The sequence below is a fragment of the Balaenoptera borealis genome (assembly GCF_965194805.1).
Source record: "Balaenoptera borealis genome assembly, chromosome: 12".
In the NCBI taxonomy this organism is placed as follows: Eukaryota; Metazoa; Chordata; class Mammalia; order Artiodactyla; family Balaenopteridae; genus Balaenoptera; species Balaenoptera borealis.
This window is the reverse complement of record NC_138869.1, coordinates 72379649-72402937: the sequence shown is the minus strand read 5'-3', so window position 1 is coordinate 72402937 and position 23289 is coordinate 72379649. Positions and strand designations below refer to the sequence as shown.

At 51.0% G+C, this 23289-nt stretch overlaps 1 protein-coding gene across 3 annotated transcripts in view; it reads left to right on the top strand.

Moving 5' to 3' along the window:
* MDGA1 (MAM domain containing glycosylphosphatidylinositol anchor 1) overlaps positions 1–23289 on the top strand; it is a 54202-nt gene that overhangs the window by 23631 nt on the left and 7282 nt on the right. For 2 of the 3 annotated variants that reach the window (XR_014232547.1, XM_082346732.1), the window contains exons 2-12: positions 5870–6009; positions 9946–10120; positions 11212–11408; positions 12183–12315; positions 12557–12826; positions 14730–15059; positions 17972–18268; positions 19397–19681; positions 21322–21473; positions 22311–22488; positions 22732–22755. Coding sequence is in view for 2 of the 3 variants with exons in the window: in XM_082346732.1 (XP_082202858.1) it covers positions 5870–6009; positions 9946–10120; positions 11212–11408; positions 12183–12315; positions 12557–12826; positions 14730–15059; positions 17972–18268; positions 19397–19681; positions 21322–21473; positions 22311–22488; positions 22732–22755 (2181 nt within the window). In the remaining variant the exon portion in view is untranslated. The remainder of the gene's footprint in view (positions 1–5869; positions 6010–9945; positions 10121–11211; positions 11409–12182; positions 12316–12556; positions 12827–14729; positions 15060–17971; positions 18269–19396; positions 19682–21321; positions 21474–22310; positions 22489–22731; positions 22756–23289) is intronic. The other variant, XM_082346733.1, reaches the window with a different exon arrangement.

Sequence of the window (23289 nt, the reverse complement as noted above, 5' to 3'; positions counted from 1 at the left end):
GCAGCTGGGGAGAAAATTCTCTGATGGGGGATGGGGATCCTTGATGAAATTCCCCTTCTCTTCAGAAGGCCATGGAGCAAGCTGGAATTTGCCTTAACATGCGTCCTTGAGAGTTTGTGGCTTCCTCACTGGGCCTCCTGGGTGCTGGCAATCCCCACCCCTACCTACGGTTTGGGGTGTGCACTTTTGGAGGTAGAAAGGAGTGAGCTGATAGACCGGAAGCATCTGCCAGGGACTTGCCATTTCTGCTCAGTTGCCCTCCTTAGGATGCTGCCTCATTGGTGACATGTCTCATGCCGCTTGGTTACTCTCAGCCAAGGGGCTGGGGAGGGGAATGTTACTTGACTCCACAGCCATTATACTCTGTTAAGAAAGAGCTTTATGGTCAAGTGGAAAGCGCTGGATTAAACCAAGTTACATGGATATGTTTACGGCAGGACTTTTCAGGGCCTTTAATAGTTTACTCTTGTGCGCTGAGACTCTGAGAGGGAGAAGATGCAGCATCCTTATTTGGCGATGGGCTATCTGTGAGCATTTTATGGCACACAGGTTTGGCAGACAGTGTTTTCCTTTTCCATGGGGTTTGTTGCTAAAGCTTGGGAGAGTGAAATAGCAAAAGTCTCATAGGCCAGAAGTGGGAAATTGTTCCACAATCCTTCCTATTTTCTATCCACCAACGTGGCGTCAAGCAGAGATAAACAAATCCAGCAGTGCCTCTGAAATTCAAAGGGAGCGTGTTACAAATACAACCTCTGAGGCCCGCCCCTGAAGAGTCAGGGCTAGTGGTTCTGCATGGGCCTGGGAATATGCATTGCAAAGGGCTCCCCTAGTGACACAAGGTGGGGGTAGAGGAGTCCGTGGAGGGCAGTGAACTGAGTTCCAAGCTAGTGGGCAGAAGACCTGGGTTCGAGCCCCAGCTCTGCTACTGTCCTGTGTCTGTGAGTGGACAGGGTGTTCCCTTCTCCAGGCCTCAGTCTCCTTCTCTGCCAAAGGAGGCTAAATAGGACGTGCCTTTTCTGGCTCTCAGAACTGAGGCAAGGATCTTGCAAATATACAGTGGACCCCAGGAATGTATCAGGCCTCATCATCTGTGGCAGATAAGACATCGTCCTTTCATGCGAAGGCCTTGCAGTCCCCTGGGGAGGTGGGGTTTTAAGAGGAGTGCAGGATCACTTACGGAATAATAATGCTGGCTGACATGCTTGATGACTTACTGTGTACCAGACAGTTTTAAACACTTTACCTGAGTTTACTTATTTATTCCTCTCCACAACCCCATTTTACAAATGAGAAAACTAAGGCTTTAAATAACCTGCTAAAAGTCACAAGGTAACCTTCTGAAAGTTAAGTGTGTAAGAGGGATGCTCAGAAAGGGCTCCATCCCTCCCCTCTGGCTTTCTGACTCCCTGCACAGTCCTCAACATGAACTCTGAACATGTTCATGAACATCCCTAATGGTTTAGTGTCTGCTTTGAGTGGCTCCACCCCTGAGATATAGAGGGGGCCACAGAGGGTGGTCTCCTGTCCCCATCTCTTGCTCCTATTTAATCATCCCAGGAGCTGTCATTTATTGACAGAACACATACTGTTTGGCCAGATGTTTTACATATATTGTATTCAACCCTCACACCTGCCCTGGGAGAAAGCATTATTGTTCCAATTTTACAAATGAAGAGGCTGAGGCTCAGAGAGGTTAAGTAACTTGCCCAATGTCACCCAGCTAGTGGGTAGCAGAGCCAGAAGTTAGTCCCAGATTGTCTGGTCTTTCCACCTCTCTCCAGCAGATCCCTCCTCTGCCCACCGTTCCTTTTGTCACGTCGCCCTGCTTTGGGGTCATCTTAGCACTTAACACACTCTGAAACCATCCGTTCATTTCTGTTTCCTTGTTTGCCATCCATCTCCCCAACAATGCTCTTTCAGAGCTGGTCTTTGTTTGCTTTTCATGACAGTCTCTCTAGCATCCAGTGCAGCGGCCTGCTTTTGTTGTTTGATAGACTGAATGAAGGGATTATGTCATGATGCCTCTTGACTCAGGCCCTGGCCTGGTTGCCTTTAGAATCAGAAAATGTTGCTGCTGGTAGTGACTTCCTGGGGTGTGTAGAGCGAGAGGCTGAGGCTCAGTGGGGCAGAACCCCTTTGGGGGTCTGTAACTTGGTGGGATCTCTGTTGGTTTAGGGTCAGAAAGCAGTTCCAGCCATTCCAGGGGTGAGCAGAGTGGGGGAGGCTGACTCATGTTAACGAAACTCAGTGGGGGTGATGGGCAAATTGGAATGTCTATGCCAAGGGGGCCTGAGTGCTTTGCAATTAGGCAGCACTTGCTCCAGTAGGAAAATCTGAACCGGGAAGAAGTCAGCCATGGGAAGTGGCTCATCAAGTAGGACTCAGAGTAAAGAGAGTGGGTAATTGTAATGGTTAGTGTCAACTGAGGAAGCTGGATAACATCAACGGACAATGTCATCAAAGGGGGGGAGGATGCTCTTTTTTTTATCTAATTGAAGTGTAAAGTGATACAGTAAAATCTTAAGCAAATACCTTGATGCATTTTTACATGTACATCCACCCGTTTAACAGCCGCTCAGATTAAGACTATGAACATTTCCATCTCACTAGATGGGATCCCATCTCCTCCCCAGAAACTTCTCTTGTGCCCTTCCCAGTAAATAATCGCCCACCTCCACCCAAGGGCAACCACTGTTTAGATCTCTGTTACTAAAGGTTGGTTTTTCCAGTCTCGAATTTCAAATATATGAAATCATACACTATTTCCTCTTTCACATCTGAGCTCTTTCACTCAAATTGTGCTGTGAGATTCAACAGGGTTGTTGTGTCTATCTGTAGTTCTTTTTTCACTTCTGCGTAATATTCCATTGTATGAATATGCCAGAATTTATTAATCCTTGCTGCTCTTGATGGACATGTGGGTCATTTCTTGTTTTTAGCTATAATGAATAAAGCTGCTATGAATATTCTTGGACCTATTGTTTGGTTGTCATAGCACTAATTTCTATTGGGTACATAGCCAGGAGTGGAATTCCTGCATCATGGGGTGTACACTTGTTTAGCCTGAGTAGGTGCTGCCAAAATCTCTTCCAAAGTGGTTCTACTATTTTAGAGTTGGATAGTCTTAGGAGTTAATGTCATTAAGGGGCATTAGATAATCTTAATGATGTCATCACCCATGATGCCAACTCATAGCCCAATGTCCAATGAGGAAGAGCACCTGTCAGGTGGCCAGAGGCCTTGTGTCTGCTGGCCAGGCCCCATCTTTTCTGGCTTGGACTGGCCAGGCCCTGAGAAAGTCCAGCTCTCCAGCTCTTTTTCAGTATTCCTCATCAGTCACCAAAGTGTCTATCATTACAACACTGCCTTGCTACGGGCAAGCCACAGTGTCCAAGATTACAGCTTATCTTCCATTGGAGCCTGTTAAATCAATGTCTTCCTTGTTGAGAGGCACCCCAGGCCTCTTGCAGACATCCATGCAGCCTTCTGGGCTTATCAGCAACTGGCACACACATCACACATTGGTGGGTTGTTTCCTGAGGACCTTGGCCACAGATGGCTATCTTTTCCAAAGCATTTTCATTGCAGGGGGTGATAGTTTCAGACCCATTCCCTAGATTCCAGGGTGCATCTTATACAGGGAGCACGTGCTGTTTATAAAATTCATAGAAAGTATGAGTTGAAAAAAAGACCTCAGAAGTCATCTAATACACTCCCCTCCTATAGGTGAGGAAAGTGAGGCCCATGAGGTTTGACTTGCCCAAGGTCACACAGCTTGTCTCCTGACAGCTAGCCTAGGTTCATTACTCCATGGCAGCCAGACCGGACACTCAGACTCTGGGTTGGTAGCAGCTGCCACTGTTTGCAGAACCTGCTACTGTTTGCAGAGACTCTCATGGTTAAACACAGCCTACATCACCCCCAGACGGCTGCCCCACAAACTTCTTGATGTGCGGCCGGGCTGCCTCTGTGGACCCACCTCTGTAATGAGTTCATGACTGTCCCGTCAGTGTTGGTTGGAGAGACTCTGTTAAGGTGCTATTTGTGGCAACAGTGGAACACATCAGAGTTCTACTAAGCACTTCTCATTTATCCTGTGTGATGATCACATCCACCCTTGTGAGTTCTCAGGGTTGGTAGCCTTCTCTCCATCGTAGAGATGAGAAAATGAAGGTCCAAAGATCACTAGTGTTTTACCCCGGGTAATATGGTATATAAGACTGCCCTGCCAACCTGCAGGAAGCCCCCCTGTTTTCTGAGGGCTGGTTCAAAAGCTGCCTCTTCCATAGAGCCTTCTGTGATTCTTTCTCCAGCAGACAGTGATGTCTCTCTCCTCTCACCTCCTCTTTACCTTTCTTACAATGCTTAGCAACTTCACCATGGCATATTCCTATAAATTCATTCATTCAGTGTTCACTGAGTACCTGCTATATTCAAGGCTTTGCGCTGGGGATACCAAGGTGTGAAGCTCATGGTCTGGTAGGCAGAAAGATAAGAATGCTGAATTTGGTAGGCACGCAGATTGATGCTTTGTTGTTGCACTGGAAAAGTGATGGATACAGAAGGAGGGAGGATGTAGGTCAATCATGGAATGCTTCCCGGAGGAAATTACACATTTTATGAACAGGTTTTATCTCACCTCCCTGCACCTCTTTAGGGCAAGGACTCAGTTTTCACCCCCTTGTGTCCTTCGTGCCCTGGATTAGCTCTCCTGCCTCCACTCCCTCCACCCTCATATGTGAGCAGACAGGTTTGAAATTGGGGGCCTTGCCCTCCTTCCCAGAGCCCAAGTACTGGTGGGCTGGGGGCTAGTTTGCCTTCAGGACAATGGGGCTAAGACACTGAAGGAGGGCTATGAGCTTTTCTGTATCAATCATTTTCCCTTTGGGTCCCCCAGCCATATCCTAGCTCTGGTCCCCCAGCCCTGGCCACTGTGAGAGAGGTTAGGGAGGATCCAAAGTCTTGTGAGAGCTTCCAGGCCCCCGGTGAGAACTTCTCTCCCTAGGAGAGGAGGCTGGCATAGGTTCAGAGAGAAATGAGGGAAAAGTAACAGGCGTTTGGGTGAGGGGAATGTGCAGTCCGTGGGGCTGGGGGATATCTTAGTTAGGTTCGCTGTAGGTTGAGCCTCGGATGGTTGGTGGCAGTGAGTTCAGGCAAGTGATTTGCTGAGAAAATGCTCTAAGGACCAACTGAAAGGGGACAAGGGAAACAGCCAGATGAAAATGTGGTTTAGTTGACTTAGTCTCAGCCTGTTCCCTGGGGTGGGGGTAGGGGGGCTCTGGAGCATGAACAGAACCGCGGTCACCCCAGCTTGAGGCAAGGTGGCTGGGCTTTTGCATCATGTCCACCAGTCATTGGGGTGTGTATGTATTGGGGAAGGGATGACCTCCTAGGCATGTCTGGTCCAGGCAGCTCGCACTGGTTGAGGGCAATTCCCTGGGGCAAGTGAGCTCTTCGTGCCTAGCAGCTAACACAGCAGGTGGGAATGGAGGCACCTGCCAGATACAGGGGGCTGGGCAGAGCACCAGCAGCCTGCACGACAGGGGGCTGCTAAGACATGATGCTCACTGGGTGATAACCACTCTGTACAGATTACAAAGCCCCCTCACAATCCTCAGCTCATTGAAGAGTACAGATCTCTTGCAAGGGCCGTGGGATAGGGAGGAATTGCCCCTGTCCTGAGTCCCTGGCCCTTCTGGTCTGGCCCGGGGCCCTAGGAGGATTCTTTCCTGAGCTCGATGGGATCAGGCCTCTGAGGGATGTCATGGAGAAGTCTGGGCTGACCCCTCCCCCTGACACACTCAGGAGGGAGCCTTAGACCCCCTCTGGCCTCGGTGCCTCCTGTCTAAACCTCCCCGTCTCCCGCCAGCTCCAGCCCAGGCTCAGATCGTGCACGCGGGCCAGGCGTGTGTGGTGAAAGAGGACAACATCAGTGAGCGCGTCTACACCATCCGGGAGGGGGACACCTTGGTGCTGCAGTGCCTGGTCACCGGGCACCCTCGGCCCCAGGTAAGCCACTGCCCTGGCTTGAGCAGGCACCTCCTGACCTCGCCTCCTCACTCCCCACCCCACTCTGGAATCAGAAGAGGCAGTGGGAGCTGTGACTAGAGACAGACAGCAGCAAGTCAACAGAAGACAGGAGCCTGGGGCTGGGGAAATAGCTGGAAAATAGACTCTGTGGGGAAGGGCTAGAGGCTGTGGGCTTACTCACCTGGAAATATTGATGACTGAGGGCAAAAAACTGAATGTCAGTTGTTCAGTTCCACTCCATTCCCTGTATCTGTTGAGCAGACGCTCTCTCAGATATATACCTTCATCCACTGTTTGAAGGCAGACCATGTGCCAAACACTATGCTCGTTACTTTCTCCAGTGTTTTCTCTTTGGAGCCTCGCAACCGTGCTGTGAGGAAGGCATCAGGGCCTCCATTTTTAGCTGAGGAAATCGAGGTTCAGAGAGGTTGGGTAAACTCCCAAGGTCCCCAGCTCTTGTGAGGGTGGGAGCAGAATTCGAATCCAGAACCAGCATTCTCTGTAGCTTGGTACACTTCATCCTACTTCAGGAGGCTTCCAGTAGACAAGCCCCACACTTTTGACATTAAGAGACTCAAAGCTATTAGAAAGTAACAGAAGATGAGTATCTGGAAAATCTGGGTGAATTTTGTCCCAGACTAAGTGTTTGGTTCAGGCAGGAAGTATTGGCTGGTTATCACTGAGAGCTGACAGGAGGAGGCAGGAGGGTGGGCTGGAGGGATGGGTAAAATTTGCTGGCGAGCTGCGGTGACCTTTAAAAGCAGCAGAAAAGGTTTTGATTGGATCCTAGGAAGCACAGTGATTGCAAAATCCTTTTTTTTGGGGACAATTTTGGGAACAGGGACAGCTTTAGTAGGTTTGGTCTTGAGACAAGCAGATGGACAAGAAAACTCCTAAAGACTTTTTCAAACTGAAACTATCATCACCGCTTCCTCCTTCTTAACGGTTTATTTTTGGAAGTGAAAACAATGCTGCCAGTCTTCAGGTTGGTGTTTGCATAGGTGTGACTTTAGGGATGATCCTCCCTAAAGCCAGGGAGGCAGCTGGGCCACCTCTCCCTCAGGCTGCACTGGCCATCTGTGTGTGTCCCCTTGTGCATCACATGTAGGAGTCGTTTGTGGCTGTGGCTGTGAGTCCGTGCACCCATTTTCTACTTCCATTTGTAGTTTCATTATTCTTCCTGCTACCTAGGCTCAAACCCTTGGGCTCATATTTGACTCAGCCACATATCATTCCCCACACCTAGCCAGGCTCTGAGGCCTTTCTTTTTACGTCTCTTGCATGGGTCTCCTTCTATTCCTCATGACCCCTTGAGGTCAGACCTTTAGTCCTGTCCCTTGGACCACTGCAGTAGACTCTAACTGGGCTCCCATTCTCCTACCTCTCCCCCTCCAATCCATTCCTGCACCCTGCTCCCAGAATCATCATCCTTAGACCTGCTACATTATATCACTCCCAGCTCAGAAACCTTCGATGGCTCCACATTACCTGCCAGACCCAGTTCAGGCTCATAGGGGTGGAACTAAAGACCCCCCCCACAATCCAGCCCCCACCTGCCTGTCCTGTCTGATCTCCCACGGCCATCCTCCTCACGCCCCGTCTTCAGTGAACCTGTCCAAATACACCCTGTTCATTCTTGCTTTAGCCACTGCTCTTTACCTGTCCTGAAATGCCTTCTAGTGCCTTTTTGCTCATTTCATTACAATAAATATTTATTGAGCACCTGCTATGTGCCAAGTACTGTGATGGGTCCTGAGGATACAGCTGCAGTTGCTGTTGTCATGGAGCATCCAGTCTAGGGGTGGAGCAAGTATCATCTCATAGCCCACTTTGTTGTCAGATGGAGGAATGAGTGGGCATGGAATTCCCTACTCCAAACTAATAGCAAGAGAGAGCGACTCTCTATGGTTAAAATGAAGAAGAAATCTATAGCGATGGTAGTGAGCAAAAGCTGAAGAAACTGGTACTTGGAGGGACTTAACTGCCTACTCACCTCAGGGGTAGTAGTATTAATACACACATGGGGTTATGAGCTGAGGCCACAGGCCCATCTATGACTGGAGCTAGAACTGGACTTCTTACCTAAAGCTGGAAGCTTGATAAGAGTGACACCACCTATGAATGGGGACCAGAAGATCTCTGCCCCATAGCCCAGAGTCATAGCAGGGAGCAGACTTTCTGCTTCAGGGTGTGGGTGCAAACAGAGTCACCTATGAGGGAATAACCCTAATCCAGTCTGTGTCTTGCACTATCCAAGTGGTGAGGAGACCTTAAGCTGAGAAACTAATATAAAAACTGGGACTTCCCTGACGGTCCAGTGGTTAAGACTCTGTGCTTCCAATGCAGCGGGTATGGGTTCGATCCCTGGTCAGGGAACTAAGATCCCACATGCCGCAGGGTACGGCCGGAAAAAACCCAAACTGGTTGAAACCTGTGAATGCATATATCTTGGGCATAGGCAACCATAAAGCTACACCACAGACAGGCCTGTCAGGACCCAAGTGGAAGTTCTGAGGAAGATAATTCCTACTGAATACAAGCCCATGGGGTGAAATTTTAAAGCATATCTAAAAATACAGTGCCAGGAGAGTCAGTCCATAGACCCAAATAATTGAACAATTCACATCTGAGAAAACAGAGATAATAGAGCAATATGAAAGGATCTTTAAAATAAATGTGTTTAAAATGTTTAAAGAGATAATGGAAGGAATAGAATCTATAAGACAGGAGATTATAAAACCTGATCAGTTAAGATATGGAAAAAAGCAAATAGAAATCCTAGAAATAAAAAATAATATAGTCTTTAGAAAAATTTGGCCTCGATACCATGGAAGTAGCTAAAGAAGAAACTGGTGAATTGGATAATAGGTCCAAGGAAATCAGCTACAATGCAGTCTGGAGAGGACAAAGGGATGGAAAATGTGAAAAGGAAGTTGGGAGACATGGAGGATAGAATGAGAGGCTGTAACAAATTTAGGCATTTTAGAAGGACTAGAGAAGACTTAGAAGAGGCAATATTTAAAGAGAAAAAGCCTGAGAATTTTGTAGAATTGAAGAATAGTATGAACTCTCAGATGGATAAACCAATTCCTAAGCATTTGTAAACAAACCCCATCTAGATAAATCATGGTGAAACTGCAAAATGTCAAGTACAAAAAGCAAAAACATTTTCATGGTCTTGTTCTTTTTCCAAAGCATCCTCTGATCTGTGTCTGAATGTCCTGAAACTGCATGTAGCCTTCCCCAAGTTTTGTAACCCCTGGGTCCATGAGGGTAGAGTTGAGGGTGGTGAGGAGATGAGAACAGCAGTGACACACCATCACTCCTGCCAAATTCTATTGGTCACACAGACCATCCCTGGTACAAAATGGGAGGAAAGTACAGAAAGGTGTGAATACCAGGAGGTGGGGACCACGGGGGGCCATGGTGGAGGCTGGCTATCACATAGACCTCTTTCACAGATGAGAAATCTGAAGCTAGGAGATGAGTAACCTACCCAAGGTCACTAAGCTAATAAGTGGAATAACAAAAATTTAATCAAATTCTGACTTTTCCAGGAATTAATTATATACTCATTTAGTCTTCTCAGTAAGCCTAGGAAGAGAGTAATATTTCCATTGTACACATGTGGAAAGGAAGGCAGGAGAGGTTGGGTAACTTGCCCGCAAATCCATGATGTTAACAACTGCACATACTGCCTTTTTAAAAGCCTCCTCCACCTGACCCCAGATTCCCCAGGCTCTTCACTGAGAGGTCCTACCTCCAGCGTGCATTCCCACGAGGCTGTTTGGGTTAGTTTCGCAGGCCTGTGTATGCCTTATGTGCACTCGTGGAAAAGTATGGGGGTGGGCGGGGTGGGCGGGGAGCCCCCCCCACCCCCATGCAGTCTGACTCTGCCCTGCCTGGCTGGCCCAGGTGCGTTGGACCAAGACCGCGGGCAGCGCGTCGGACAAGTTCCAGGAGACGTCGGTGTTCAATGAGACACTGCGCATCGAGCGCATCGCGCGCACACAGGGCGGCCGCTACTACTGCAAGGCCGAGAACGGCGTGGGCGTGCCTGCCATCAAGTCCATCCGGGTGGACGTGCAGTGTGAGTCGGGTCCGCCTCTTAGTACCCGGGCCAGGGACCTGCTTCTGGGGGCTCAGGCTGGGAAGGAGGAGTGGGGAGAAGGGTGGAGAAGTGGCACCTCCGTGGAGAACAACTGTAGAGACTTTCTCTTTTCCGGGATAGAGAAGGGCATCCCTGATGTTCCTTTGATGTGCACTACCTTATACCATTCACCCATTTCTATCTTTAATCCCATATGAACCTTGCAGCATCCCTGCAAAGTGGTCAAGGAGGGCAGGACAGGTTGGATTATACCCATTCCACAGATGAAGAAGCTGAGACCAAAGGCTTGTGACTTGCTCACTGCATAGGTCTCTTCTCATTATGGTCCAGTGTCCTTCCCACAGTACCTCATGTCTCTGCTTTCGTCCCAGGGCAGCTCTGAAACTTCCCTACCCCAACACCTGCAGGACCAGGCACCCCTCAGTCCTTGCTGCAGGTTGAATGGGAAGCCCTCAGTCCCTGCCTGCCCTCCATGGATATTCCCTTGACCACCCAGAGGCTATCTCCCTTCTTGCCATCTGCCTCTGTGCCATCCAGGCTGACCTAGGTACCCAGAAGCTGTGGGGCCAGGCCCAAAGGTCTGTCTGCCACCATCTTAATATCTACAATGAACCTACCCATTAAATACACCCCCCTGCCCCAAGTGGGACCTGATAGAGTGGTGGAACCCCAGGCCCTCTCTTCTGTCCCCCTTCAGTCATCCAGGGGCCTGACAAACCCTGGGGCTGAGGGTCGTTTCTCAAGTTATTGTAGCTGGAAGGGTCTGGCAGGTATGGCCTGATTTCCAGTGTGCAGCTGCTTCCTCCGTCCCATGATAGGAGGGTGAAGATAGACACACACATCCCCCCCTCCGCCGCCAATGCAGGTCCCTGGGGAGGGACTGCTGAGAAGCCAACACATCCAGTCCCCTGCCTCTGACAGGTTGCTCAAGTTTGCAGGGCTGGGAGAGCATCTGGCTCTCTGGAAGCATCCCATGAGGGTAGCTTAACTTTCCCTGAGAGCTGCCAGGGGCCCAAGCCCTCCACCTAGGGGGTCACGCATCTGACTCCACTGGGGCTGTGCCCTTGCAGACCTGGACGAGCCAGTGCTGACAGTACACCAGACAGTGAGTGATGTTCGAGGCAACTTCTACCAGGAGAAGACGGTGTTCCTGCGCTGTACGGTCAACTCCAACCCACCTGCCCGCTTCATCTGGAAGCGGGGCTCGGACACCTTGTCTCACAGCCAGGACAATGGGGTCGACATCTATGAGCCCCTCTACACCCAGGTCAGGATGGGCGGCAGCTGGCTTGGTCTCATGGCTCACCCCACATTCTTCCTCCTACACCCCACAAGGGAGGGGACCAGGGGGGGCTGAAGCCTCACCATCTGGAGTTCCAGGGACTGCCCTGACTCCAACAAGTTTCTTCTGACATCAGAAGCAAGCATTCTGATTGGGCTTCAGACCACCTGGGGCAGACAAAATCGAGACAGAAAGGTCAGGGAGCAGTGGTGAGGACAGGAGAGTCCTCAAGGCAACATGTCCTCTAAGAACTTTGCCAGTTAGGAAAGGCACCTCCTGGGGCAGACAAGTCATCCCTGCCTGTTGCTGGCTGGCAGGGTCTTTGGAACGCATGGGCAGGAACAGCAGGAGTTGGGGTAGAAAGATGAGTCACTTCCCATGGCTCTCCTGCAGTCCTAGGAGATGGTGATGAAGCCATCCTGCAAGAGAGTTTTCAGAGGCAGCTTTCCTAGGTGGCTGTCAGAACTCCACATGTAGCCATGGCCTGTAGGGCCAGCCCTATATTTGTATGGGTTGTAAGACAGGGCAGGATTCCCTCCTTACCCTTCCATTTCCTAGAATGGGGAAACTGAGGCCTGGTCCTGACCAGTGTGTACCGGGACACCCTCAGACCCATGGAAACCCAGGGTATGGGGGGTGTGCCATCCACCCCAGGCTCAGTCCTGAATAGGAATTTGCTTTAGCCTCTGGTGCTTGGTGAATGTGTGTGAGACCCCTGGAGACCCAAGCAGGCCCCTCACCCCAGTGGTCACTGCCCAGGGGGAGACCAAGGTCCTGAAGCTGAAGAACCTGCGGCCCCAGGACTATGCCAGCTACACCTGCCAGGTGTCTGTACGCAACGTGTGTGGCATCCCGGACAAGGCCGTCACCTTCCGGCTCACCAACACCACGGGTACAGGCACTTCCCCACCCATCCCCTTGCCCACCTGGGCTGAGTCCTCAACCAGGAGGTGGTGCCCACCCCATGCAAGACTCCAAGCACATCACCACAAGTGTTTCCCCTCCTCCCTCCTGCCTGCTCCTTCCCTTCTCCCCCTGCAGGCCTTCCCCGGCCCCCATTCCCTCCCTGATTCTCCTCCCCCAAATCTGGCCCTGCCTCGCGGTCCCCTAAGACCCCATTCTTGTCCTCCTAGCACCACCAGCCCTGAAGCTGTCTGTGAACGAAACTCTGGTGGTGAACCCTGGGGAGAATGTGACGGTACAGTGTCTGCTGACAGGCGGTGATCCCCTGCCCCAGCTGCAGTGGTCCCATGGACCAGGCCCGCTGCCCCTGGGTGCCCTGGCCCAGGGTGGCACCCTCAGCATCCCTTCAGTGCAGGCCCGAGACTCTGGCTACTACAACTGCACAGCCACCAACAATGTGGGCAACCCTGCCAAGAAGACTGTCAACCTCCTGGTGCGATGTACGTGGCTCCGGAGGGGTGGAAGGAAACTTGGGAAGCAGACAGGGTCCCTGTACCTCGGGAACTGAAATGGGAAAGGGGCCTGTCTGCTTCTCCTTGGTAGGGGAGGTAGGCTGAGAAGGCAGGTTCCAGGCACCTTGATTTCCCTGCAATTCAGGTGTCTGCCAGCAGATGGCAGGACTAAAATTTGTATAAAGTTTTATTTACAGTTTACAATCTATCAATACATTTTCAAATATAACCTCAACAACCCAAGAAGTAGGAAGGGCTGGTGTTGATTACCTAGATTTTTTTTAGATTGGGAAACTGAGGCTGCAAAAAGCTAAATGTGGACATTCCAGACTCTAAGAGAAAATTCCTGACTTTCTCCCTGTACAATGGTTTCTACATGATTAATAGAATTAAAGTGAAAATAACACACATTTCCACATACCTCATATGTAGATCTTTATTAGCAAAGCATTTCAGTGAGTATAAAGATAATTACTAAATGCAAAAATGATTAAAACTTGGAGCACAATATAAAGAAGTACAAATACTTTCCTAGCTAAACTTCAGCCTCAGTAATTATCATTAACTGCTCGATAAGATCTTGATTTTACTACTCTGCTTTAAGGAGGAAACTTTAAATTCTTCTGCTTGTGCAGCTTTAGGTGGTTGTTTTAAAATTTATTTAAAAAAATTTTTTTTAAAGATCCAGGCTTGTTTCCAGCTCTTTAGCACTTGAAAGTAAGATACAGCTTCTGTCAAATTCAGTTGAGCATTTTCTGATGAACACTCTTCTTTGTTCATCTGTCACTGACCAGTCTCTCCCTGACTCTCCTCACCAAGAGAAGCTAGCTCTCTATGACTTTTTACTTAATTATGATTAAGTAGTGAGAAAGATAATAGTCAAACTGTGGTTATCTAATGACTACTGTTTCCTTTGATGGTACTTTTCCCATCAGAAGATTGTTCTTCCCCACCTGATCCATATGCCCTTTAAAACCTGGGTTGATAAGATTGCCATTTTCATCAAATACTTGTGGTCACCTCTCGGGGTGACATACAGCCTGCTTCACTCAGCCCAGTCCTGATTTATGGCTGTTGTACCAGAGTCCTTTCCAATGAGCACCTAATATTAAGAATTCTGTCTAACTCTTGGCATACATAAAACAATATTTAGATTTTTAAAGGAGGCCAGACCATTTTCTTTCTAAACTCTGTATTTTTATGTAATTGCATGTAAAATGATTGTATTGGTCTTTTTTTTTTTTTTTTTTATGACACAAACTTGTTGCAAAGAGCTAAACAGTGCAAAAGGGCAAGTTAAAAATTTCCCCTCAATTTCCCTCAGTCCCATTCTCTAGATAGAACCAGTGTTGCATTCTGGTGCCTCCTTCCAAAATTTGTATTTTGTATATTCTGGGTTTAAAACAACAATAAAAATAAAGCAGCATAGTAGTTAAGAGCACAGGCTCTGAGTGTGAATTCAAGATTGGCTATTTACCAATACTTCTTTGAGCAAGTGAATTAAACTGTCTGAGCCTCATTTCCCTCCTTTGTAAAATAGGGACAATAAAATGCCTCCCTCAAAGATTGTGGGATGGGCTAAATGAGGAAACCCACATACAGTGCTTAGAACAGGGCCTCTCATAGTGTATGTTTGGTCAACAGTGGCTGTATTGATTACTAAACCCACTTTTCTACAGCGAGCTTTTTTTTTAACTTTTGGAAACACATCTGAGAGAGAACAATTTCCAAGCAGAAAAAGTGATGGTTTCTCCTGGGAGTGGGATCGTAGCCCCCAAACTCCAGGAAGGCCAGTTGGAGGGTAGAAGCTGCATCTGGATGGGGGTAGTGAGACAGGGAACCCTGGCTTTGGGCCAGCTCCAGCCACCTTTCCCTCCCCATCCACCCATAGCCATGAAGAACGCCACATTCCAGATCACCCCAGATGTGATCAAAGAGAGCGAGAACATACAGCTGGGCCAGGACCTGAAGCTGTCATGCCATGTGGATGCAGTGCCCCAGGAGAAGGTGACCTACCAGTGGTTCAAGAATGGCAAGCCAGCGCGCATGTCCAAGAGGCTGCTGTTGACTCGCAATGACCCTGAGTTGCCCGCTGTCACCAGCAGCCTAGAGCTCATTGACCTACACTTCAGCGACTACGGCACCTATCTGTGTGTGGCTTCCTTCCCGGGGGCACCTGTGCCCGACCTGAGCGTCGAGGTCAACATCTCCTCTGAGACAGGTGGGCAGCTGGAGGGGGGCAACAGGGAGGTATGAGGGGGCTGGAGAGACCCACAGAGGGGAGGTGGGGGCAGCAGCTTGGGAAAGGGAGGCCACAGTGAGGAGGATACCATTTGTTCATGCCATATGCATTTATTAAACACCTGTTATATGCCAGACATAATGCTAGGCCCTGGAGTAAAGTGGTGGGCAAAACAGGCCACATTGAACTCAGTAGCAAATGTTTTTCAGATCATCCCACAAATAAATATATCACTGCAAACTGTGATGCATGAGAGTCAGGAAAGAGTTTCCTAAGAGAGCAGGTTTGATCTAAGATCTGAGGGAGGGGCAGGATTTTAGTAGGCAAAGGAGAGCAAAGGGAGGGTGGAAGAGAAAAGCGGGCCAAGGAATCAGCATGTGTAAAGGCACCGAGGCAGGAAAGTACATGGAGCATTTGGCACACTGAAAGAAGGAGAGTGTGGCTGGGAGAATAGAGTGAGATGAGAGTGGAGAGGTTGGCAGGGGCCAGATTTTGCAGAGGATTTGGGTCTTTATTCCAATAATAATAAATAACGATAATGAAATAATGGCCAACATTTACTGAGTGTTTACTATGTGTTCTGATGATGTTATATTTATCTCATTCGCCTTCATGATTTACTTTATGGGGTAGATGGTTCATCTTCAGTTTTGAGAGATGAGGAAACTTAGGCTCAGAGAGCTTAAGAATCTTACCTAAGGTTACACATCAATAAGTGGTGGAGCTGGGATTCAAACCCAGGCAACCAGACTTCAGAACCTGCTCTCAGCCACCCCTGAAGGGTTTACACTTTGAAAATTACAAGAGTTTGGAGGGAGTGACTTTGGAGAAGGTCTCTGGAATCTCATCTCCAGCCCCCAGTACCTTGCACTGAGTTGCTGGCTGACTTTGGCTAAGCCTCTTCAGCTCTCTGGGCCTCAGTCTCTCCTCTAGGAGACATTGAACCAGATGGCCTTGGAAGCTCTTCCCATCCTGACATCTGAACAGGGAGAGGCCAGGTGTCGCTGGAGGTGTCAGGAAAGGCTTCCAGAAGGAGACAGACCTGAGCTGGGCTTTGGGAGTGGACTAGGCCTCCACAGATTCCACAAATCCATTTTGCAAATCACAGAGCCATGTCTGGGGTGAGGAGCTGGGAACTCAGACACGAATGCCACAGCCCCATCATCAGAGCTCACTGCCTAGACAGAGAGATAGACCTGTTGCAGAAGGGTCAGGCAAGGTGGAGGAAAAGGAAGGACAAACCTTAGATAAGACTCAGGAGCTAAAGGTGGGGTCTGCAGAGCATCCTGGGGGCACAAGGGGAGTACCAGGCTGCCCGGGGTCGTCCGGGAAGGCTTCTTAGAGGAGCCATTTTCCATGTGAGCATTTGCCCATGCTCAAGCCCATGAGAGGAGGGACAGGGAGCCCCCAAGGCATATGAGACTTGCTGTGTCCAGGAACTATGTTCCTTACAAGTGGATCCCACAGCTGGAACACAGGATGGGAAAGGAAGATGAGGCTGGGGGTTGACAGAGGCCAGAGCACAAGGGCCTTGTTAGAAGAGCCAAGCAGTTTGAGCTTTAACCTGAGGGCAGTATGGCCTCAAAATGGGGGGACAGCCCTTTATCTTGTGGGGGCACAGAAGGGTTGGGAGCTGGGGTGTTTTAGAAACAGGGAAATCAATGGGGTACAGGGCCATTTCCTTCATTTCACTCATCAGCTTGATGCCTAGGGCATAGAAGCTTTTTAAGGACCTGTGTAGACGGTTTAGAATTGGAAAAATAAATTAACTGGCTCCAAAATACAAAGGGAAAACTGCAGAATTAAAGCCAATAAATGTATAAATGTTTACAGAGTATAAATTATGCTAACTAGATAACTGGACTTCAGCTTGCCTTGTAGAGTTATTTACGATTTATATTTAATGTAGACATTTAATTTGTTTGATGTGATATGGGATGGGACCCATGGAAGTCTTTAAAAGTCCTTAATTTGGGCAATGTGTTGGGTTGGATTAGGTTTGGCTGTGAATAACAGAAAAAAACCTAAATAATGGTGCCTTTAAATGAGCTAGATGTGTATTTCTTCTTTATGTAAAAGTGAGCAGTCCAGGCTGGAATAGTGGCTCTGCTCCACCAAATCCTCAGAGCCCCAGGCTCCATCTTGTCTTGCTTTTCTGTTATCTTTAGCATGTGCCCCCTCGTCCACGATGGCAGTGCCAGCTGCAGCCATCAGTCTGCATTCCAGCCTGCAGGGAGGAAGAGAGGCACCGCCTCTCCCTTTAAAGACTCACACCACCTTGGCCAGGATTTAGTCACGTGACCACAGCTAGCCATAAGGCAGGCTGGGTGGGAAATACAGTCTTTATTCTGGCTGTGTGTCCTGCTAAAGCCCAGATATTCTTTCACTTTTGAAGAAAGGGTAAGGATGTTGGGGGACAGACTACCAACCTGTGATAACACTCCAGAAAGAGAAGATGGAGGCTTTCACTAGAGCAGGGCCAGTAGGCAGCAAGGAGGGGATTGAGGGAGAAGATATTTAGCGGAACTATTTAAAAAGTGGAACCCCCCCAAATAAATAAATTAAAGGTGGAATCCCCCAAACTTAGTAATGTGGGGGGTAAGGGGATAGAAAGAATTGGCCTGGACGACTTCAACACTCTTTCTGAGTTGGGAGACCTTGAGGTAGAGACCCAGGAGGTGGAGAGGATTTGGAGAGGGGAGTTCTGCTTTGAAGATACTGCAGGATCTGTGGAACATCGGGGATGGGAAAGGGAGGCTCGCACTTAGTGGGAGGGAAGCAGGAGCCCCAGAGCAGAGGCCGGGGGATGGGGGGGGGGCGCGGTGAGGGGAAGCTCTAACCCCGCTCCTACCTCTTCCCTGCCCCGCTCCTACGTCTTCTCTGCCCCGCAGTGCCTCCCACCATCAGCGTGCCCAAGGGCAGGGCCGTGGTGACCGTGCGCGAGGGCTCGCCCGCCGAGCTGCAGTGCGAGGTGCGGGGCAAGCCGCGGCCGCCTGTGCTTTGGTCCCGTGTGGACAAGGACGCTGCGTTGCTGCCCTCGGGGCTGCCCCTCGAGGAGACCTCGGACGGGAAGCTGCGGCTGGAGCGCGTGAGCCGCGACATGAGTGGGACCTACCGCTGCCAGACGGCTCGCTATAATGGCTTCAACGTGCGCCCCCGCGAGGCCCAGGTGCAGCTGAACGTGCAGTGTGAGTCCCACCGCCCCACCCAGACTACCGTCCAGAGCTGTCCCTCCCGGTTTACAGTCAGGCCTGCCCCCTCTTCACCCCTTCACCCACCCTGGTCCAACCAAACCCCTACTTGACCCCCGTGCTCTAAGACATGGAGGTCCATGACCCTTGCCGCACTTCTACTCCATCTTCATTCCCAGGGACCCAGTGAGCAAAGAAATAACTGATTTTACCAAGTGAAAATGGGAGTTGGAAGGAGGAAGGAACCTTCAAGGAAACACACTGCCTCTGATAGTATAATGACGAGAGTTAACTTACCACGTGCCAAGCATTGAGTGTTTTGGGGTTTTTTAAAATTATTTTATTTATTTATTTATGGCTGTGTTGGGTCTTCGTTTCTGTGCGAGGGCTTTCTCTAGTTGTGGCAAGCAGGGGCCACTCTTCATCGCGGTGCGCGGGCCTCTCACTATCGCGGCCTCTCTTGTTGCGGAGCACAGGCTCCAGACGCGCAGGCTCAGTAATTGTGGCTCACGGGCCCAGATGCTCCGCGGCATGTGGGATATTCCCAGACCAGGGCTCGAACCTGTGTCCCCTGCATTGGCAGGCAGATTCTCAACCACCGCACCACCAGGGAAGCCCGCACTGAGTGTTTTAATGCCCTAACTCATCTAGCCCTCCACAGCCCTATGTATAGATTCTGTTATTCACCCATTTTTACAAATAGGGAAACCGAGTCACACAGATGTTAAGTAACTTGCCTAAGATCTCACAGCTAGTTAGAGGCAGAGCTGGGGTTTGAACCTAAGCTATCTAGCTCCGGAGATCATGCTCTAAATCCCAACGTTATGCTGCTTTTCATTACAAGGAGGGTGAGGGGACCATTTGAGGCATGAATAGAGGCCCAGTCTGGGAAGCTCGGCTGGAGGTTTTGGCCGGGAAGGAGTAGGTATCTGCAGGTCGGGGAGGTATGAGTGTGGCTATTTTGTATGTTGTGAGTGTGTATCTGCCCTGAGACCCTTCCAGGATGCTGGGGGGTGGGCGGAGGGGTGGCGGGAGTAGGGGCGAGTACGTCGCCTCCCCATGGGGCCGCTCCTCAGACCCCACTCGGTGGGGAGAGGCCCCGCTGACCGCCGCCCCCGCCCCCAGTCCCGCCGGAGGTGGAGCCCAGCTCCCAGGACGTGCGCCAGGCACTGGGCCGGCCAGTGCTGCTGCGCTGCTCGCTGCTTCGAGGCAGCCCCCAGCGCATCTCCTCGGCTGTGTGGCGCTTCAAAGGGCAACTGCTGCCTCCGCCGCCTGCCGTCCCCGTCGCCGCCGAGGCCCCCGACCACTCCGAGCTGCGCCTCGACGCCGTCACCCGCGACAGCAGCGGCAGCTACGAGTGCAGCGTCTCCAACGACGTGGGCTCGGCTGCCTGCCTCTTCCAGGTCTCGGGTGAGTGTCCCGACTGCCCCGCCCCAGCCAACCCCGCCCACCTGGGGCCAGGCTCCGCCCCAACCCCAGCCCTGCCCAGGCTCGGCCTGGGGCCCCGCCCTTTCCGGCCCAACTGCGCCTGGTTTAGGGCCCTGCCTTTGTAGGACCTGCCCATGCCAGGTACAGATCCGGCGCAGGCCTCCCGGATATATCCAGGACCTCCTCTCACAGCCCTGAACCCTCCACTTGCCTACTCTAGGTCTAGGCCTTCCCCTTTCGAGGCCCGCCTCGACTTGGCCTAAACCTCGCCTGTTTTAGCTTGCCCGGCTCCTGGCATCTGACAGGCCTGCTCCCTTCACTAGGCCTAGACTTCGCCCCTCTAGCCCCAGGAGCGCCAGGTATGGGCCCTTGCCTTTAAAGACCCATTCACACCTGGCTTATGCCCCGCCTACGTGAGGCATAGGCTCCACCCCTTCCAGCTCTCTGCTTCCACCTGTTTGAGTAGCAGGCATCGCTTTCCCTCCAGCCCTGTCCACGTCAGGTTTAGACCGACCCGCTCAAGCCCTGGGCACCGACGCATCTCAGCCGTCACTTCTCAAGCCCCTTCTCCTTCGTCCTTGGCCCTAGAGGCTGCAGATAGGAAATCTCTTCCTGACTGCGGGCCCAATGTGAGGGGCCTGAGCTGTAGCTTAGAGGAGGGAAGAAGCGCCTCAACAGCTTCTCTGGAACGTCGTGGGTGGCGCTGGGCCAGCCAGGACACATTTCCTGAGCTGTCACTCTAGAGGTTCAGGCCCCTCGGTGCCCAGAAATCCCTTTCAGCCCCATCTCTTCATGTCATTCAGGTGGGCATTTGGGGGCTGCAGATGGGTGTGGGTGGGTCAGAAAGGAGGGAAGGTCGTGGTGAGAGTGGAGGGGAAAGGCCGGACCCACTCCCCTCTCTTCCTCCCTTGGGGAGAGCCGGTACCCTGTCAGAAGCAGCACCCCAGAGGAGAGCCCCAGGTGTGCCTGTCCCCCATTTTACTGCGCCCCCGCTCTCCCAGCAGCCTCCGACTGACTGGGTGTCCCTTTAGCTCTTGTTTGGATCTTCTCACTCAACAGTGGGGGGCTAGGGCCACAGGTCACTGGCCACCTCCCCAACCCCTCCCCAGCCCCTCCCCACCCCACCCAGCCCTGCCAGCCAGAGGCCCCTGTGACATTTCCCACCTCCTTCCCCCTCCCCTGTTCTCCCACACTTTCCCTGTCTCTGGCCGCTCTCTATCTCTCTTCCCTTCTTTCTACCTCAAAATCCTTGACCCTTCTTGGTGTCTTCTATCCAATTCTCTTCCCCTGTGTCTTCTCTAATATCCCTTCTCTGTGTCTTCCCACATTTCTCTTTTCCATCCTTTCCTTGGCCTTTCCACTCCATTCTCACCAACACCACCTCTTGGATTCCCAATCTCCCTTTCCTCCATCTCCCACCTTCCCGCCTACCCCTCATTCTCCCCAATCTCCTCTTCTCCCACCATCTCCTCTCCTCACAATATTCCTTCTTTTTGTCTCCCCCCCACCCTCTCTCTGCACCACGCATCCTCTTCTGTTGCCCTCTCCCGCACCTCATCTCTCTGTGTCTCTCCTCATCCCCTGCCCCTCACGGCCCCATGCCCCCCTCCCGGCCCTCTCAGCCAAAGCCTACAGCCCGGAGTTTTACTTCGACACCCCCAACCCCACCCGCAGCCACAAGCTGTCCAAGAATTACTCCTACGTGCTGCAGTGGACCCAGAGGGAGCCTGACGCTGTCGACCCTCTGCTCAACTACAGACTCAGTGTCCGCCAGGTGGGCCAAGGGGGACAGAGGCTCAGGTGCAGGCTGGCCCTGGGAATGCTCATCAAGCCAGGGGGAAGGGGTTGGAGACACATTGACCATCTTATAGATAACTCTTCAGACCCAGGGAAAAAGTGTTCTGGACACAGGAGCTGGGAGGCTCTAGGGACCTGTCCCCTTTGAACCCATGCTCTGGGCACAGCCCTGAGAATCAGGCAGGGGTCTGCTGGGTTCATGTGGGGGAAGGGGGGCAAAGCCAGTCCTGCTCAGAAAACAGAGAATCTACTCTTATATCAGAAGCTTAAAGCATGAGCTTAAGTCTCATCTACAGAGTCTCTAGGACACAAGCCCAGAGCCACTATACGAGTCTCGAGTCCAGTCTAATTGCATGTGGTTCTGCCCAGACTAAGGGGTAGTTGGGTGGAGGGTAAGAGTGTGACTCTGAGGCAGACTGCCTAAGCTAAAATTCAGTTCTGTATTAACTTGGGCAAGCTACATCTGTTTGGCCTCAGTTTCTTCATCTGTAAAACGGGGGTAATTATACTATTCCAACTGATAGGATCATGATTTTAAGGATTAAATGAGTTAATAATTGCAAAGCATTTAGAACAGTGCCTAGCACACATTAATTTTTCAATACGTGTTACTATCACTTATTATTAAGGCAGCCCTGGGAGGTGGGCATGGAAGGGGTGATTGCTCTACCTTACAGATGAGGAAACTGAGGCCCTGGCTTCCTAGTCCTTTGCTCTTTCTGCTCCCCTACGCTGCCCCTCAAAGTCACACCAGGGCCTGGGCTGGTGCTTAGGTGGAGGGTGTCGGGCATCTGGGAACTCCCTGTATCTACAGTGGAATCAGCAAAACGCCATGGTGAGGGCCATCCCGGTGCGGCGTGTGGAGAAGGGGCAGCTGCTGGAGTACATCCTGACCGACCTCCGAGTGCCCCACAGCTACGAGGTCCGCCTCACGCCCTACACCACTTTCGGGGCTGGAGATACGGCCTCCCGCATCATCCGCTACACAGAGCGTAGGTGGTGGTGGCTGTGGTGGTGGGATAGGTGGGCCCATCTCATGCCCAGGGGACCCCTCCATATTCCCCACGTGGTTCCTGAGCTTGGGGTTCTCCAATGTGCAGTGTCCTACTCTGTCACTGCAGGCCAGGAGCCTCTGGCCCCCAGGCCTACTCTGGGGACCCTGTTCCTAAGCCCAGGCACCCTCTGCACAGCCCCACACCTTGGTTCTGACTTGGTTTTCCTGCTTGCTTTCTCAGCCATCAACTCTCCCAATCTGTCAGGTGAGACACCCCTACCCACTTCCCCTTCCCTTTAGGGACACAAAGGCTCCCCTGGTGGGAGGGACCCAAGAGATAACCCAGAGAGAAAATAGTGTGGAGGCCAGAAGTTGGCAGAAAAAGCAGAAGGGAGCAAGGCTGGGCTTGGAGATATTTGCATCCAGGATTTATTCTGGGGCTTAAAGGCTTGAAGTGAGGGTGGAGTCAGGAGGACATCTCTCTAACTCAGGGCCTTTTGTCCTCACTCAGCACCATTCACTGTCCCCAAAAGAAAAATGGAAAGACCAGGCTAATCCACATTCTCTGTTCCCTGGGGCAGAGGTCCTTAATCTGAGATCCATGGACCACCCCTGCAAAGGATGAGGAGGGTCCATGAAACTGGACCCTGGAAGGGCATACAATTACTTCTTTATTTTCCCTAACTTCTAGAAATTTAACATCTTCAATGATGAATGTAGGAATGTGGTATAATCACTACCTGTGACTCTGTCATCAGTGGAAATCCAATGTTTTCACATCACCTAAAAGTTTTTGCAG